The sequence below is a fragment of the Panthera pardus genome, unplaced genomic scaffold (assembly GCF_024362965.1).
Source record: "Panthera pardus isolate Hobbes unplaced genomic scaffold, ASM2436296v1 HiC_scaffold_11, whole genome shotgun sequence".
In the NCBI taxonomy this organism is placed as follows: domain Eukaryota; kingdom Metazoa; phylum Chordata; class Mammalia; order Carnivora; family Felidae; genus Panthera; species Panthera pardus.
In genome coordinates this window covers 104555644-104574666 of record NW_026526666.1, presented here as the reverse complement: position 1 = coordinate 104574666, position 19023 = coordinate 104555644, and the positions used below count along the sequence as shown (strand labels likewise).

Genomic DNA, 19023 nt, shown 5'->3' with positions numbered 1-19023 from the left:
GATCAGGGTCCAGCTCTGTTCTGTCTTGGGTCATGCACTGGCCCAACACCACCAGAGCCTGCAACACCCCCCCACACTTTCTTGAGGAGGTGGGGAAGGAGTCCGGGCCAGCAGGGGAACAGCCCCCCACTGAAAGGAAGGCTGCAGGCTTGGCTGAGGACCCGCCCCTGTCCAAGGGGACAGGCCCCCCCAAGGAACCCCCCCCCACCCCGGCAGCTGAGGGAAGAGGTCGCACAAGCAAACACTGAAGAACTGCCCCCCCCGCCCAGGCGAACAGAGCACAGGAGCCAGAGCCTGGCTTTCAAATGAGCATGTTTGACACCCGCACAAGGAAGAGGGAGGCTCCCTGTGTGGGAAAGGAACAGGTAGATAGGAAGAAGGACCGAGTAAGAAACCTGGAAACAAAACACGTGAAAACTCGACGCGTGGCTGTTACTGAAGGCTGGACGGATGCCTTGCAAAACGACTTAGGGATTTCCAAGGAACAGATGTGTTTTACGCTTCACGTTAGTTCATTTTTTTATTTTTTTTAAATTTTTTTTTAACGTGTATTTTTATTTTTGAGACAGAGAGAGACAGAGCATGAACAGGGGAGGGGCAGAGAGAGAGGGAGACACAGAATCGGAAACAGGCTCCAGGCTCTGAGCTGTCAGCACAGAGCCCGACATGGGGCTCGAACCCATGAACCGAGAGATCATGTCCTGAGCCGAAGTTGGACGCTTAACCGACTGAGCCACCCAGGTGCCCCGGTTTATTTATTTATTTTGAGAGAGAGAATACCTAGCAGGTTCCATCCACACTGTTAGTGCAGAGCCTGAACCAGGGCTCGAAACCCACAAACAGTGAGATCATGAGCCAAAGTCGAATGCTTAACTGACTGAGCCACCCAGGCGCCCCAACATTAGCTCATTTTTTTAAATGAATTTTATGAATTCCTACTACGGTCCGGGGTCGCGACAGAGGCTCGGCTTGGGGACGCCCCCTCAGGCTGTCAGGGGGGCCAGGACTGTGCCCACAGGACCCTCAGGGGCCCTGGAAGGAACCAGTTGCCCCGAGAGAGTGAGAAATGCCAGGGCAGGCAGAGGTGACCCAGGCCCACGGGACCCACGGGTCTGCTGCCACTGGGTGGCTCTGTTCTCCGAGGGCCAAGCAGGCAGAGGGAGGGCCGAGCCGGGGGAGTCCCGCGTGGCTGGAGAAGCCCCCCAGGAACCACCGTGCACACACCGCCCCACAGCCCAGATGCCTTAGCGGGCAAGGCAGGCGGCTTGGGTGTTGTGCACAGGCGTTCAAGCTCCGGTCTGATATTAGCCAGTGGGTCAGAAAGTCCTGTCAAGCTCCACAACTTGCACACATCGAATACAACATTCTTAGCGACGTTCACACGACCAAGGGTCCCCTCCACACCACTGCCTGAGCCTGAAGCCTCACACGCTACCCGCAGCAGCTGCCAGGGCTGAACCGGTCTCCTCGCCCACGATCTGAGGAGAAAAGGGGGAACACCGCTCTGGTGTACAGAGTGCGGGCTGGAGGTTCGAGGACGGTGACGGTTCACCGAGCGTTCCAGCCCCTCCCCGGACCAGGCCTTGGCTCTGGGGGGAAAGAGGGAGGCTCTGCCCATATCCTCAGGCTGGCAGGGCCCTGAGGGGCGTCCAGTCGGCAGGCTGGCAGATCCCGGGAGCGCAGTCCCCAGGGTGAGGGCGGCACGTGTGGACATCTTCCGTGGCATCTTAGCGCCACTTTCTCTCGAGGTGGGAGGCAAGGAACAGGTGCTCTTGGCTGGAACTCCCCATGCGTGCAGCAGGCGCAGTATCTGCCAGGCCACCTGCCCGGTGGAGGGCCACCCCTCCTCCGTGCCGGCCCCGCCCCTCCACATGGCCCCGCCCCCTCCACGCGGGGCCCGCCCCTCCACCGTGGCTGGGTTCCCGCACGCAGGCCCAGGCCTCGCCCCCAGAAGGGCCCCTCCCTCGAGCCCACGGCCCCTCCTCTTCCCTTCCTCTGCTGGACAGTAGAGTGGCCTCAGGCGGGACAGGTGTGATCCAGGCTGGCGAGTTTCTCGTGGTCTTGCTGGGCCACCCACCCGCAGGCTCTGAGCACGCGGCCGAGGTCACCAGCCGTGGGTGGCGAACGTCGGCCTTCTCCAGGCCAGCGCTGGGAATGAGCCCCTCCCTGGGCCCCTCTGCCGAAGCGGCCCGGAGACCCTACGTGCGTTCTGCAGCTGGAGGAGGCCGGGGCCGGAGGGACCAACTCAGACCCAGGACGCAGTGCCCCGCCTGTGACCCTGCTGACTCCGGCCGCCGGCCTCCTGCGCACATCCCCTGCGGACGCCTCTGGCTTCTGTCCTCTCTCGGCAGCGAGGGCTGAGCCAGGAGCAGGGGAGCCCCATCCCTCCGCCAGCTCCCCCACGGCGTCCCCGGAGGAGGGGCACGCCTGTCCATGGGATGGGTCTGAGGTCACATCCTGAGCAGACCTGCAGGCGACCTCAGCCCCTCCCTGCACCCCGCGCATGCTCAGTGCTGAATCCTCAGCTTCTTCAGGACGGAGCCTGGAAGGGGGCTCTCTGGGCCGCAGCTCCAAGGTTGGAACCTGGGATCAGCCCCCCACCGAGACACGTGGTGGACGTGGGGGCTCAATAAAACCGCCCACGTGGGCTCCCAGTGTGGGCCAGGCTCAAGGAAAGCTCGGGTAGGCCACCCCAAATGCAGCCGATCAATCCGATGACGGCTGGTCCCCAGCTCCCAGCCTTAGCAAGGATAGCAGTGACACCAGCACCCGGCAGCGTCCTGCCTGTGGCCAAAGCCCACCAGGCCAGCCGGAGGGAGGGTCTGTGAGACGCAGCCAAGTGCCCAGGAAAGGCTCCCAGGACTGCGGGGCACACACAGCACGGTGGAACCCCAGGAGGACACGCCTGTCCCCAACATTTCTCCAGCAACCGGCCCTGGAGGCCAGGGGAGTCAGGGCTGGACCCGGCGCAAAGCACCTCCGTCTGCCATCGAGGGAGGCACTTAGGGGTTCGAACAACCCTGGGTGGGGGAAGAGCGCTGACAAAGGGGGTGACAGCGAGGACGACACTGGCCCTGGGTCGCCCCGCAGGGCAGGTGGATCAGCGCCGTGGCTCAGGGCGGTCCTCAGCTCATCCAGCAAAGCCACGGGGCGGCCAGGTGTGGGAACCCCAGTGCCCACCTCACAGCAAAGGGGGGCTGCGGGAGAGAGGCGCTTCCCCGGCAGCCCAGGGGACAGGACAGGCCCTGAGTCCCCCCTCCCCCTCCGTCTCTCTGTCCGTGGTCTGTCCCCAAACCTGCCGGCTGGGGGCTAGAGGCCAGGACCACGGGCCCCCACCCCAACCTCCGCCCATCCCGGACGCTCGCGGCGGGGAGGGAGGCACTCCAGCTCCAAGCTCCGGAGGAAGAACGGAGCCAGTGCCTGCCCTGGGGCCTGGGGACTCCACGGGCGCCGCCGCGGGCACGCGCCCGCCACAGGCCTGTGCTGGAGGCCCGGGGGAGGAGCGCGCGGTCAGTGTGAGTGCCGGGGGCTGCGAGTACGGGTGCGAGCATACCCCGTGGGCGTGCAGTGCTCACACCGGTGAGCAGCACGGGTGCATGCGCGTGCATGTGAGCACGAGCACGTGTGTGCAGGCGCATTTGTGCGTGTGTGAGCACACAGCACACGTGTGTGCGCCTGTCTCAGGGTGAGCGTGTCAGCACGTGTGAGACCATCCACGTGAGCACGGGATTGTGTGCACACGCATGTGGGAGTGTGAGCACATTCGCATGCACGGGGGCGTGTGTGAGGCCGCGAGGCAGGCCAGCTGGCCTGGGTGGACAGCATGCTGGCCCAGGGCACGCGTGTGCACCGTGCGGGGCTGCGTGTGACCGGGTGCGAGAGACCTGGGGGGGGGGGGGGGTCAGAGCAGGACAGCGTGCCCACCCCTAGCGACCCTGTGGATGCTTACGTCCACATGGAGGACAGGAGGGCCAGGACGCCAGCTCTCCAAATTCCCACGCTGGGCGCGCGGGCTGACACGCGTCCAGAACGGAAACGGAAAAGTGAGCGGCAAGGCAGGAAAGCAGAGGGCGGCCGTCCCCAGGCCTCGCGGCTGCCCCCCGGCTGCTCCTTCCCTAACGCCCCCACCAGCGGGGCCCAGAGGAGGCGGCGGCCGTCCCGGGAGGGAGAGCTATAGGGCCAGCCTGCCAGGCAGTCAGCAGCCTGGGCTTCCGTCCCCCGGCCAGCCCCACAGCCTGTCCTGGGCTCCTGTGACAACGAACCATGTCAGTCCCTCCCCTACTGAATGAAGCCCTCACAGGCCACAGATTTTTTCTAGCTGCCCCGGCATCCCCCGGGCAGCAAGAAGGCATGAGTGACCAAGATGGGGCGGGAAGCCCGTGGAGAAAGCTCCGGGTGGTCACTCCACAGTGTCCTCCCCAGGACCCGGTCATCTCTGAGGGTCTGCTCAGAGTCAAGGGCACGGCTGTCCCACGCACTCTGGGCTCACACGGGAGTCCGGAGGGCTCCGAGGTCCTGGGCCCCCAGCCACGGCCACGGCTTCCAGACCCAGTTCCCACTGTCCACGCACCCAGAGCCCGACCCCTTCTCACCATGCTCCCTGATCCCCCAGGGCCAGCCCCGAGGTGGCTCCTCGACTTTGCCTCTGCCCTCCACAGCAGACCGTGTCCCTGCCCCACTCAGACCCTGCCCTGGCTCCCTGTCCTTACAAGGGCCCCGGGACCTCAGAAAGCGACCCCGCTTGGAAACAGAGTGTTTGCGGGTGTGACCAAGGTAGGGCCCGAGCCCACTCGGAGCAGGGCAGGCCCTGCTAGGAGAGAGGAGGTGACACAGGCAGGGAGGAGGCAGGAGGGGGCTGACGCGGCCACAAGTCAGCGGACGAAGGAAGGACCCCCACGCGCACCTAGACTGGACACCTCTGGCCTCCAGGGAGTAAATCTGAGCCGTTCCAAGGCCCGCCCTGCCCCGCCCGGCCTGCGGTCCCTTCCCCGCCTCCGCGTTCTCCAGAGCGCGTCTCACCGGCCCGCACAGCATTGCTTGTGAGCTTTCCCGCATGTCCACCTGCCCCAGGACAGCAGCCCCAGGAGCCTCTGCCTGAGAGCAGCGCCGGGCACCGCGTCGGCCCCCCACAGACGTCTGTCCAGTGGATCAGCTGCGTCGGTGTTTCCCAGGGCCTGCTTTAAGGACCCTGCTTATTGTTTCGACTTTGTTGTGTCTTCCTCCTTTCTTTTCAAAGAAAGAATTGGTTGGGAACACTACGGTCTGTCTCAGGAATCCTCAGGGCACATTAGCATGTTAAATGCTCTGAGAAGTCCTGCAACAAAGGAACCAGAACTGCGAGGACCACAGAACCCCTTCCGGTGCGGCTCCCAGCACCTGCTCGGGCCCTGCCTCTGCATCCTGTGGCCTCCTCAGATGGCCGGAGCCCAGCCCTATACGGACAGAGTTAGATCGGGGAGCCGCAGAACGTATTCTCGGCACCGCATTCCTAGGTGGGTGCATGTCAGGGTCAGGCCAGACACCCACCTTCACACTCAGGCCCGCCTTTGACGAGGGGGAGCCAGGACCCAGGGCCTCAGGGGGTCTAGGCAGAATCTGCACCTGACTGGGAAAGACGGGGACTTGCGAGAGCCGCTGGGCAGGAATCTGGCACCCCCGACGGCAGAGGGGGGTCGGCGCCAGGCTGCCCTGGGGACGCACGCAGAGGGGAGCCATGTGGACCCGGGGAAGCCCCCCGGTCACCAGGCAACGCGCCCCACCCAGCCAGCACTTTTCCTTTTCGGTCACCTCCGGGTCACAAATGCCGCTTAGTGGGTCTCTGAGCAATCATGACAGCCATTAGAAGCTTCCTGCCATTCTCCCAGACGGCGTCAGGCCCCCTCCTCGATGCCACACAAACACACGGGGGGCCCGGACGTCGGCCCGCACACAGCTGCCCTTCCAGGTCACGAGGCTGGCGGAGCAGGGCGGGGGCTGCTCCCTGCCCTGTCCCAGCCTGACCACCTCCCACTCCCCCAGGCCACAGACAGTCTGCACTGGGACCGAGGGAAGGTGCCGGAAGCCATCAGAGGAACGGGACAAGGTCAGAGGATCCCGACCCCCAGGGAAGCGGGCACCCCTCCCAAGTGGGGCCCGGCACCCCGTCAGCGCTCACACTCGGGAGCCCAGGGACCCTGCCCCAGCCCTGCCACCACAGGCAAGCCCAAGGAGAGGCCCAAGGCAGCCCCGCAGACACTCACCTGACCCCCCGGGGCAGGGCCTCCTGGGCGCTGGGGGCTCTGGGCACCTGCTCAGCCCGGGAGAGGTCACAGCAGGAAGCACACTCCCTGTGCTGAGCCCACCTTCCCCAGCCACGGCGGTGCTCCCACATGTGCTCCCGCCTTCCTCTGCCACCCCCGCCCCCCCCCCCCGCCATCCATTACACTTCCTCCTGCTCGGGGCCCCAGCAGGCTCCCTGAATGCTCCCACCCCCACACCCCCCGGGCCTCCCCTGCCCATCTGCACCCCAAAGCCACCCCGAAGCCCCAGCTGGCTCTGTGCTCCCCTTCACACCCCATCACATCAGCATCCTCGAGCAACCAGCCTCCCGTCAGGCCTCACCTCCCAAGAGCTCGGTGGGAGCTGAGCGACAGGGGGCAGGGTCCCAGGCTCAGGACCCTCCCCATGTGAACCCCCCAGTCCCTCCCCTTCCCATGCCGGCAGCCCAGACACCGGGGAACAAGTGGGTGTCCGGAGAGGCTGGATCACGGGGCTTTTTCTGGAACATTCAAATAAACAGATAAAACCCAAATATGTAAATAAGTAAATCCTGCACTAAAAATGATCCTTTAAAAACAACTGAGGGGCGCCTGGGTGGCTCAGTCAGCTAAGCATCCGACTTCAGCTCAGGTCATGATCTCACAGTTTGGGAGTTCGAGCCCCGCATCGGGCTCTGTGCTGACAGCTCGGAGGCTGGAGCTGCTTCAGATTCTGTCTCAGTCTCTCTCTGCCCCTCCCCTGCTCGTGTTCTGTCTGTCTGTCTCTCTCTCTCTCTCTCTAAAAATAAATAAACATTAAAAAAATAAAGAATTTAAAAAAAAAACAGTCAAGAAAGGCAAAGCCTCCAGTTCAGGATACACTCGGAGACCGGTGACAACCGGGACCGCCAAGGCCAGGCACTGTGGCCGAGACCCGACCCCCCCCACAATGTCCTCACCGCCACAGCCCTGACCGCAGCCGATCTCCTCCACCTCTGCAAGGCCAAGGCCGCTCTGCCCCTCTACCGCATCCCCGCTCCTGCCAGTGGAGCCAGACTGGGCAGGACAGACCGTGGTGGCCGCTGGCCCTGAACGCTTGTGCTGAAATTGGCCTCCCGTCCCTGAAAAGCCAGCATTCGGGCCCCGTCTCTGCCATGGAGAGAGGCCAACAGGGCCTCCCAGGGTCTGGCCGGCCCTTGGGCCCTGCGGCTGCTCCCTGGCCCTGCCTCTGGGATGGTCTCTCTGAGACACGGGTAAAACCAAGGGTTATGGGACCCCAGCTCATGAGCGTGGGCTGTGGAAACGTGGGGTACAGACCCCGGCCTGCACCCGGGCTCCCCCCGTCCTTGCCTGTGACAGGCTACACGCCAGTCCCCCCAAACCAGGAAGCCAAGCCAGAGGGCCCCCCACCCCCGGGCCACCATGTGGCTATACATCCGTGTCCCCTCCCAAGTATAAAAGGCCACGCTCCTCACCCCCACCCGCACCTCCTCCGCCCGCCCCCGTCACCCACCAGATTGGTAGGGACGCCTCTGGCAGGTCTGAGGAGCCCCGGCCTCACAGCGGAAACCAGGAGCCTTGGCTTTGATGTCTGCACCCCCACTCAACAGACCCCTTTGTTTTCCTAGAAGCCGGAAGCAGGGAACACACACATCACCACGATCAGAGAGCGATCAGAGGGCGTGGGGAGAAGGGCCGCTGCCGGGGGGTGGGGGGCTGGCCAGCATCCAGGCGTCCCCCCCTCGTCCCCCAAGGCTCTCCTGACCACAGGGAGGTGGGGAGGCTGGCCAGCATCCAGGCGTTCCCCCCCCCCCCCAGGCTCTCCTGCCCACAGGGAGGTGGAGCTGCTTCCTCGCCTCCTCCCTCCTGCTCCCTTCCTGGGGAGAATTATTCATTTCCTCTCCCAGAAAACAGCACCCACCACCTTTCTCTTCCCCTTCTCCAACTGGAGTTCGTGTAAAAACGTCTCTGCCCCTGTTCAGCGGCTCCCACGTTCCCCGTGTGTGGAGGGGGGCCCAGGGGCAGAGACAGACTGGAACACGGCCCCCCAAGTCTGGTTCCCATCCCAGCAGGGGGGAGCCGGGACCCCCAGCCACCGCAGCAGCATGGCCCTGTCCCTCGCCTCACATCAGGGGGCGCCACCGCATTGTTTCAGGGGAGGCCAGACCTCTGAGGCCACCTCTCTGGGAAGGGATGCGGCCTCCTCTTACCCAGTTACCCCAACTGCCCACCCACCTGTCCCCACACCCTCCTGTGCCCACACCTACCTGCTGGCCCACCTGTGCCCACACACCTGTGCCCACACCCACCTGCTGGCCCAACTGTCCCCACACACACCTGTCCCCACACCCTCCGGTGCCCACACCCACCTGCTGGCCCAACTGTCCCCGCACACATCTGTCCCCACACCCTCCGGTGCTCACACCCACCTGCCGACCCACCTGTGCCCACACCCACAGGCCAGGAACGGCTTCCCAAATACCCTCTACCGCCAGACTCCACAGCTGTGACCCCCCTTCCTTTCGAGAAGCAGAGGCATCACAGTGAGGCTCTCGTGTGCTGACACACGGGCTCCCCGTCCCTCCTGCGTCGATCAGGACCCCCTCTCTCTGAGGGAGGCAGTGACAAACCTCCACTAGGCACCTGGGGAGTCTGAGGCCCATGGCTCTAGGACGGGAGGCAGGACAGGAGCTGCTGTCTCCAATGTCCACAGAGGCCGGGGGCCACCACCCAGCCCCGGGCCCTCCTGGGAACACAGGCCCGCAAGACCCAAGAGCAGGGGTGTGGCTACGGTGGGCTGGCTCCGTGACAGGGCCCTGAGAGGTTCCTGAGCCCACACACACCACTGCGTGGTCCCGGGGCTGCCCTCAGACCCCTCCCCCGGATGCCAGGCCCTGGTCGACAGCCCCCCACCCTCCGCTCGGAGCCCCCACCAGCCCCAGCCCTCTTTCCTTGGCCCCCGCCCGCATCAGCCTACGGAGCTCACCGCTCCTCTTCTATTATTCTGTTTTACAGCCTGGGTGGGGGGCAGAGTGGGGAACTCTCACGCTGTGGGAAGTGCCACCAAGTGCAGAGACAGGGTCTCTACCCCCACCGCTGGAGGACGATCCCTTCAGACGCGGCCTCTTCTGAGGCACAGATTTAGTGCTGGGGGAAGACACTCACGGGAGAGGCAGCCCTGGTCACCGGGCTGCTGGCTCCACCCGGGGCAGCACCTGAACACGGTCTGCGCCTCCATGGCATACACCTGCCTGTGGCCCGTGTAGTAGATGGTTCTAGAAAAGAAGGGAGAAGGGAAACGTTTACCATGGAGACACAGCTCTGGCGGCACGTCCCGCTGCTTTTGGCTCTCACCCACCCACCCCTCCCCACGCTGGCTCCCCGACTGTTCCCTTCAGGTCCAGGCTCCGAGGTGGGGGGTAGGTCTGTGAGCCACACCTGCATGAAGAGGGGCAGCAGGGCACACGTGGCTGGCCTGGAGCCAGGACCAATGGCCCCGGCCAGCTCCACCCCTGGGGCTGCTGCCCCCTTCCCTCTCCGCCCCTGCTGGGGCCCCGCTCCAAGCCAGCGTCAGGACGGGCATAGCATCCCACGTCTGGCCCCAGGCCAGGTTTGAGGCCTTCGGGGTCAGACTCGAAATGTCCAGCCGAGGACCAAGAGTGGCTTCCAAGGTGCCCAGTGCTAGGCAGGCTGTGCCCTGGGTAGTGCCAGTTCAGACCCCAGGCTCCCAGGACACCAGACAGCAGGACCGCCCCGAGCGCTCGCGGTTTGCGAGGGCCCTCTTCCCCACCTGCGGAGTGGAGGGTTGAGCCGAGGACCCAGGGTGACCGGGAGGACAGCTGTGGACAACAGCAGAGGGGCCAGACTGTGGTCACACACAGCACTGCCGTCAGAGGGGAGCAGGCGGGAGGGACCCTCAGAGGAGAGGGGACAGGGCGGCCTGGGTCCAAGGCCGGTTCCTGTTCAGGATGGGGGCAGCTCTCACAAAGGCTGAGCAGAGAGAGACAGAGCCCCAAGCAGGGGCTGGGAGGGGGTCCACGCTGGAAGGAGGCACCCGGGTCTGGCCAGTCAGTCTGGGGCCTGGCACGGACAGTGCCCATAGGAGGGCGTTGACTAAACCAGAAAGAGACCAGCTCCCCTGGAGGCTGCCCCAGGCCACCTGCAGCCCCAGGACCTTTGGGGCTGCCCTCTGCATGGCGGGCTGGCCAACCCCAGCCTCCACCCTGCTTCTCTGCACAGCAGCAAGCCCCACAGGGTGGCCTTGGAGGAGCAGTGGTCAAGGGGTCCACCTCCCACAGTCCTGGGACTCGCCCCGCGGCCTTGACCTTGGAGCCGCAGCCAGGGTGGGGGGCAGAAGTGTCTTGGTCCCACATCGCCCACACAGCCCCCCGTCTCAGTGGCAACCCACAGCCCCAGGCTCCTACATCCTGGCTCCACTTCTGCCGGGTCTCAGCCTTCGGAAGGGTCTCTGCCATTCCGGAAAGCTCCATTCCCCCTTGTTCAGAGTGAGGTACAACTGATTCTCCCTCCTCATCCCTGCCCCGCCCACCTCCACCCTTACCCGGTGACGGTCAGCCAGACGGACAGCTAACTGCCCCAGCCCGGCCTCTCTGTTCTCACCTAGAGGCGAAGACCGTTGACCTTATTTGGAAGCAGGGTCTTTCCCAATGGAAACAAACTGAGGGGAGCCCGTACTGACTTCGGGTGGGCTCGCAGTCCAAGGACTGACGTCCTCGGAAGACAGGGAACGGTCACAGACACACCGGAGGAGGGCCACGTGACCACCGCGGCAGAGACTGGGGAGAGGCAGGTGTGAGCCAGGACACGGCCACCACCAGGACCCGGGGCAGGGAGAGGCCTGGGACAGAAGGAACCAGCTGTGCCCACACCTGGGTCTCAGGCCCCCAGGCAGAGAACACTGAAGCCCCGCCCCCACAGTCTGTCACAACCTGACAGGAAACTAACGCGGGACCGGGTGCTCAGCCCCTGCCCTTGGGTCCGTGGCTGTGAGGTCCTTGTGTCCACGGGACAGGACTGGTCACAGGCCGTGGGGAGGCGGGCAGGAAGGCCGGGGAAGAGGGACAGAGAGCGGAGTGACAGAACAAAAGGAAGGGGGTGACCCGAGGCCACCCCTGCCCCACCGCTGTCTGTAGGAAAGGTGACCGGGGCCCGTCCAACAGCCATGGGGTCAAGGACCCTTGAGCCCCGGGAGCGGCCCGAGGGCCGGGCCTGTCCTGTCCAGGTGAGAAAACACCCTCCTGCCTGCTGGGGCTTGGCCGCAGGGAGCCGTGGGAAACCCACGGCCACCCTGGGGACCAGGACCCCACCAACAAGGCAGGCCACTTCCCGGAAGCGTGAGTTCACGTGCCCGCTGCACACAGCAGCTCGGGAGAGCTTTGCAAAACATCACTTCGGCAGGACATGAAACCGCTTGCCTGGAGAGACACCGACCGCAGCAGTGGACGGCTCTTGGCAGAGCAAACGGTGTTCGGGCCCTTCCGCCGTAAATATTTATCCCTCTCCCGGGGCTACGTGCTGCTACGCGCGGTCGCCCGGAGAACGGAGCCGGCCGGCCCATCTGCCACCTCCCCGCGCCCCCCGCCCTTGGGAGTTAGAGACCCCTGCGACACAGCTGGTGGGCCTACTGCACCGTCGCTCCCCTGCAGCCCACACGGGACACCCCACGCGGGCTCTGGCCACCGCCGGGGAGCTGGCTTACGGCAGGGCCAGGGGCGACAGGGGGTGGGGGGTCGGGCGGGCCTGGAGGGAAGGGTTGTGGGAGGGCTCCAGGCTCCTCCAAGCACCCTTTCCCTCCCTCCTCCCCCTGCACAGGCCACACCCCCCAAAGGGCAGGGGAGTGTGGAGGGGCAGGGCAGGGGAGGGGAGCCCCTCCCCCCCAGCACAGCCTGAGCTGGCTGGTGGTTTGTCGGGGAGACCCTCCTGATGCGCCAGGAGCTGGCAGATGGGGAAAGGGGGCCAGGGGGCAGGGCTGGCCACACAGGCAAGCTGGGGCCCCTGTGCGTTCCTGAAGGATGGCACACCCTCGACGGCCACTGGAGAAACGCCTGCACGAGGCGTGTGGGCAACTGCCCCCAGACAGCACGTGGGGCTCGGCTGTGGCACCGCGGGAGGGGACATACCCACTACGGCACAGCAGGCGCCCCACAGAAGGGAAGTGGTTAGCACAGGTCGCAGAAACCCTACAGGACACAGAGGTGGTAAGACAGCTCTCATCCACGTGGGGTGGAGGACCATGGGGGGAGCAGCCCACGTGGCTGCATTCCAGGCCAGGCACCCCCACCCCCTGCAGGCCAGGGACCCAAACTGCCCCAGCCCCATCACCTCAAGCTGGGCCAGGAGAGGATGCCAGGAACCCGTTCCGCACGTGGCCCCTCCTGAGCCTTCCCAGGAGATCCCCACACAGAACACAGACCACTCCCCACTCCCTGGCAGGAAACGTGGCAGAGACCCATGGCCCCGCCCCACATGACCGGGCAGCAAGGCCCTCGAAGACAGTGGGACTTTCCTCCCAGGGCCGCAGACGCTCCGCCAGGAGACTGAAGGTGCCCGGATGCTCCCGCCCCTACCCAGGCCAGCCTGGGGACCAGCGACAGGGAAATCGGGGAGCTGTCCGCCCTGGGGGCTCCCTCAGCACACACGTACCCCCCCCACACTCCAGCCCTGGGACCACGAGGCCCCTGGCAGCTTCTAAAAATAGCACCTCTCCCCACGGGTCGTCGTGGGGACAGGGCTGACGTGACCTCACTCCCGATCTGTGAATGCTGGTGGCCGCACATGTGAGGAGGCCCGGAGGACCGCACAGAGCACACTTCTGGGGCAGCAGGAGGGCAGACATCTTCCTTCTGCCCCCAGTTCCCAGCGTGGACGCCCCTGACCTTTGGGCAGGACCCTCCGTGGCTGAGGGGCCACCCTATGCCCCACGGCACGGGCAGCAGCATCCCTACCCCCACCCGCTGGCTATGGCGCCCATCCTCGGCACACCTGGAACAAGGGACGCTGCCCTCAGAGGCCACCAAGGGCCCGCGGAGGGAGCTGGCACCCCACACGGATGACGCCGCGCAGGCGACCCTCGAAGGCCACGCTGCGAAGCTGGACGCCACAGCCCACGTGAGGGCCGCTCCCACCTTCCCTGCACCTAATGGGGGAGCTGCCCGAGCTGAGGCCCCCCCCACCATCCGGCTCTGCAGTCGGGCAGATTCCAGAGAGAGGAGAGGTATGCAAAGGCACTCCTTAATTTGATTTTGAAATAAAATCTTGAGCAAGAGAAGGTTTGGCACTGGCTCCCCCGGGAATGAGGCCCAGGGCTCGGCCGAAGCAGCTCCCACAGGGCACTCAGCAGGCCGGGCACCCCACTCTTCCCCTCTCGTGTGGCCAGCCCCTGCCCCCAGCACCCCGCCTCGGCCACGGGACTCCGTCCTCCTCAGAGCACCCTCCCAGAGTCCCCTCCTGCCTGCAGGGCCCACTGCGCAGCAACGCTCCATCTGTGAGCTGCCCTCCGGGGCGGGAAAAGCTTTGGCATCAGGCGCAGGGCAGCGGGAAGGGGTGTGGACGGCCCTGGGACCGGGAGAGCCCCCCCCACCCCGGCCGCCCGCTCGCACGCCGGACCTGGGGCCCCAGCACATACCTCCGCTCGTGGCTGACGCACCACGACGCCTGCCGCCCGCAGCCCGGCTTCCACACGGGCACGGTTCGGCTGAAAGCCTGCACACAGGGCTGGGTCCGGCCCACCAGGGTCAGCTCCTGCTCGGCGCACACGTGCGGCCTGGGACAGAGGACCGATGGTCAGTAGGCCCCAGTCCAGGGCGTGGAGCCACCAGGGGTGGGGGGCACAGCAGGGCCAGGCCCCGCGGTGACCGTCCCAGGCCTGCGGCAGGGCCAGGCTCGAGGTGTGGAAAGAGGACGAGGAGGGACGGCCACAGGGCCACATCCTGCAGACCCCCTGCAGGGGCCCCATGCCGCCCACAGGACTATTGTAGCTTTGCCAGGACAACAGGGGCCTGAGGGTCAGCGGGAACAGTGACACGGACCCCGCGCCCGTGTGACTTCCTGCCTAGGCCCCCACCTCCCAGCCATCCTGGCCTCAGAGATATCCCCTGAGCTGCCCCCGCTGGGCACACGGAGTTCGCTCCAGGTGGGACAAAGTGTGGAAGGCGGGGAGCCTCCAGGGAGCGCGGAAGGGGTGCATGGCGGAGCCCTCTGATGTCAGTGGCTCCCCAGTGCCCTTGACCCCCCCGCCCCCACATAAGGACAGGAGGGTGCCTCGCTCAGGAAGGAGGTGGTTATAGAGAAGGGGCCTGGGAGGTGGGGGGAGGGGCAGCTGCCCCAGCCAGACACAGGCAAATTTCAAATTTCTGGAGACAAGGCACAAAGTTTGCGAGGCCAGCCAGATTCCACAGCCTCTGAGGAAGGGGATGGGGGGTGGGCTCGCCTCTCCCGTGGATACCCTCAGGGTCACACAACCCCGTGGGCTCACTCCCACTGGCCACTCTCCCATCCCTTAGTCACCTGCGTGACTTCTCCCGAGGCCCGTGGGCCTGGGCTCCCCCTCCGGCTCTGCTGCTCCCTCCACAGCCCCCCAAAACAGTCCCCGCTCTGCTGGCTGCCCACTGGCCTCCCGGGGACGGGGGTGAGCGCGGCACCGATCCCCTCGGGGGAGTTCCCAGCCCTTCAGAAGCACAGCTTGGGCCAACTTTTCCATCTTTGGGGTGGAGGAGGTGGGATGGGGGAGGGAACAGACATAGAGACGAAGTGTCAGCCCAAGTGGCAGGACAGTCACAGGCCTGTCCTTGCAGTTGGCTCCTGGTTCCCATCTGGGGAGGCAAGGCAACTCCCAGACTACAAAGCAAACAGTTCCATGGGACATCTGCTCCCGGGCAGAGAGGGGCTCCTGGAGGCCGGCGCCTCAGCCCAGAGCCGAGGAGAAGGTGGGCACGTGAGGCGTCCCTTTGGGGCAGGCGGTTCCAGGCCAGCAGGCCCCAGGATGATGGCCCCAGGGTGAGGAGACAGGAAGGGGAAAAGCAGGCGGGGAGGGAGAGGCAGGCAGCCCCGCCCAGCTGGCGAAGCCGGGCTGCGTGCACACCCTTGTGCAGGAGGAGGGCTGGGCTCCCCAGAAGCGTCTCCGTCGTGCCTGTCTTTACAAGCTCCCCTTTTGAACCCCAGGGTGGGCCTCTGAACACACGTCCCCCTGGACCAGGCGCAACCCTTGAACTTGGAAGCCTGCAGGCTCGGCCCTGGGCCGGTTGGAGCTCCAGTGTAGGGGACACTGTCTCCCCATCCCCAGACCCCGCCAGCAGCCCTGGGCCAGCCCTGTGTGTAGTGAGCGGTCACTCCAGGCCCCAGGAAGATAAGCCAACCATTCTTCCAGCAGAAATGCACTTAGAGGCATAAATAAATAAATAAATAAAGACATGTTGTAGGGTTTCCAGTCTGGACACGGTCGGCCAGCGGAAACCCAAGAACCAGCCACAAGCTCCCACACGTCCACAAAGGCCACGCTGGGCCATGGGTCAGTGGGACCCCTACTCCACGGCACCCCTCTTCTCTTTGTCTCCCCCAGAGGCCCACCAGGAAAACCAGTCACAGACAGTGGGGAGGCCTGTGCGGGGCCCTACAGGCTCATCAGACCTCCCCCAGGGAAAGGGGGCAGGGGGCACAGGACCAGCGAGGACAAAGCACTTTCAGGGACCCCAGCTGTTCTCTTGGCCCCCTCCCCTGCTCCTCTGGGGCACAAGGAGCAAAAAGCAAATTCTGGCACCCAGAGCCCACCGGCTTCCAGCGCTCCGGGGTCTAGCACAAGGCTGTCCCGTGTTCAGCTGGCCAGCGGAGCTCAATGCTGCCTAGCACCAGGTGCCTCAGAGACAATCAGAGCCAATGGGGCTGTGGAAGGTATACCCCGAGGTGTCACAGAACTCAGTCTGCCCAGGGCCATCTGAGAACAGAAGCCTAGCCAAGAAACAGGGACACAGGCCCCCATAGGGGAAGCCACCCCTGACACGTGGGAGGCTCCCCGAGGAGGAGGAAGGGGAGGAAGAGACAGGGCAGAGGAGGCTTTGGGGAAAGCAGGAAGCAGAAAGTGAAGGTCTCCTGCGACCCACTGCTTGCCCCAGAGTGGCCAGAGGCTTCCCGGAGCCCTAGGTGACGTGCCAACCAGGGTCAGGGGCCGCCCGCCGCTGTGATAATCCCTTCTGAGGCTGCAGCTTCCCTTGGACAAATGAACTCACTGGGATCACAGGAAAGAAAAATGTCCAGCAGAAGTCATGCAGAGTCGGGACTCGGGCCACTCACATTTCTGGATGCAAAGGCCACAAGGAAATCTTCCTGCCTGGGGCAAAGCAAGACCCAGGGTGGGGGATGGGGGTCCTGGGGCACCGACTTGCCCTGCCCCCCAGCTCTGCCCCACCAGGTGCACTGGGCCCTCTGGGCGAGTGCCGGGCAGGGGTCCCTAACCCGGGCCGGCCCACTGGCCTGCCCCTTTGCAGCACCCTGCAGGAGCCCTGGGCTGGGGGCCCCCAGCAGGCACCTCCCCTCCTCCCCCTCCTCTCTGGCTCACTTTGGCACCAGCGGTCCTGGGAGGCCAACACGGGATGGATCTGCCGGTTAACAGAGACCGCTAAACGGCCCGTTGGGGAATCATCTTTCAAAACTGAATTCATCTCCGCTGGCTCCCAGACCCTCTCTTCCTGCCCATTCTGGTGCTGAATTCCTTCTGTCTCTCAGCCCCAGCACGCACGTGTTTAACACATAAACCACGTCCAGCCACCACCACTACCGCCCCCCCCCCCCAGCGTCTGGGCGCTCCCCGCCCCTGCACAGGCCCCCCAGGCCCCAGGAGGCAGCTTTGGAAGGAAGTGAGAAGGGGCTGCTTCCTTCCTGCTCGCTAGCCAGACCCTGCCCACGAGGACCCCGACTGGAGCGCGGCGTCTGCCAGAGCGCGCGGTCGCACATGACGGAGTGGAGGGTCACCGACAGGGTAAGGGGAGGAGGAGGTGGCCCTGCCACGGAAGCGCCCCCAGACCCAAGCCCCGACCCCCGTGTCTTAACCACTCCCTCCCCAGGGGCGGCAAAGAGCCCAACTTTGTCAGGGCCCCAGGGACAAAGCTGCTCAGGGGCCCGGGGCTCCGCTACTCACATGCCGGGCTGCAGGCGGGGCAGGGCGCCCGCCGGACCCGCGGGGAGCAGCAGCACCAGGGCCAGGGCCAGGGCCACCGCGCGCCCCGCCGCCGTCGCCTCCGGAAGGACAGGCATCGCGCCCCGCCGCCCCGCGCCGGCTCCCTCCTGCGACCCCCAGCTCACTGGACGTCCCGGCGGACCCGCGGAGCCGCCGCCCGCACGTGCGCCATGGCCGGGGACGCGCGGGACGCAGCCGCAGGTGCGGAGGGACCGGCTTCCCGCCCGGCCGGCGCCCGCTTCGCGCGACACTGCGCGCTCGGCCCCGGCGCCAGAGGCCGGCCCGCCTTTGCCACGCCCCCGGCCCGGACCCCCGCCCCCGGCCCCCGCCCACCGCCCGGCCCCGTCCCCAGCCCCGCCCCCAACCCTCCTCGGGTCCTCGCCGCGAGCCTCGCGCGCTCGGCTGCTCCGAGGCCGCCGGGTCTAGATGCCCTGCGAGCGAGTGGCCACCACCTCCGGCGGACCTCGGGCCCACGCGCCCATCTCTGGGGGAGCCCTCCGCCCTCCCTCCGTCCCTCTTAAGTCTCTGCGGACGCTCGGTCCGTTGTCACCGGCTGCCCTCTCCCCTCCCTTGCCGGGCCGGGGGCAAGGGGGTGGGGGGTAACGGCCCTCCCCGTGCCTCTGGGTGCTCCCCCTTGGGCACCCGCGTCGCGGATCACCGACCACCCCCCTGGGCATTTTTACCCTTGTTCTGTGCAGGGCGTTCTTGGCCCGTGGCCTGAAGTGGGCGAGCCGGCCAGGGCAGGAGCCTCCCTCCGGAGACCCTGCTTCTCGCCAGTGTAACCTGGTTGGGGCGGCTGCCTGGCTTAGTCAGTAGAGCCTGCGCCTCTTGATCTTGGGGTCCTGAGTGCAAGCCCCAGGCTGGGCGTACAGGTAACTTAAACGAAGCTGGGTGGGGTTTGGAATTCACTTACTCCAGGGGTGATGACTAGGTGCTCCAGGGTCCAGGGGCTCGTGGGGGTCCCTGGGGTGGAAACAACCCCCTCCGGAGGTTTTTGAAAAGCAGGGGAAGGTGCAGCCTGGGTAGGACCTGAAGAGTGGCCGGGACTTAGGACCCGCTAGCCACCCGTGTGCCCGGCCCAGCTGCAGAGGCCCAGGGGTGGTCAGGCTCACTTCCGAAGCTGGCAGGCCTCTTTCTTGGGGTTTTCGTCCTCGCCACTTCCCGTGGTCTGGGTGACTGGCCCTCGCCTCGCCCTCCTACGAAGCGCAGGAACTCCTGGCTGGGAGGGGCTTGGGAGACAGGGACCCCCAGCTGTCCAGGAGCAGTGGAGATGTGGCAGTGCCCCCGGCCCCCCCGCCGAGGATCTGAGCCCTCCACACCACCTGGAGGGGTATAGTCATCAGGCTGAGACGGCAGATGGGGAAACCGAGGTCAGAGTGGGGAGCAGCACCCCCAAGTCGCCCAGCTTGTAAACTTCAGGTCTGAGAACGGAACGCAGGGTCTGGCTCTGGGGACCTTTGGTAAACGCCCTACTCTGCGGCTGTGAACCTAAGAATAGCTCTAAATCACATGGGGTAGGTGGAGGTCCCGCAAATCTGACTGCCCCACGGGGGTGTCCCGGTCTATCCAGCTGCCGGAACAGAGCACCGCAGACTCAGC

At 65.6% G+C, this 19023-nt stretch overlaps 1 protein-coding gene across 1 annotated transcript in view; it reads right to left on the bottom strand.

Annotated features, from left to right (window-relative positions):
- The window catches only part of MEGF6 (multiple EGF like domains 6), an 87481-nt gene extending 69806 nt beyond the window's left edge, over positions 1 to 17675 (bottom strand). Inside the window, 3 exon segments of the mRNA XM_019461174.2 lie at positions 9402 to 9511; positions 13882 to 14019; positions 17386 to 17675. Of these exon segments, the coding sequence (XP_019316719.2) occupies positions 9402 to 9511; positions 13882 to 14019; positions 17386 to 17501 (364 nt within the window). The 5' untranslated portion in view covers positions 17502 to 17675.
- Between the last annotated feature and the right edge of the window lie 1348 nt (positions 17676 to 19023).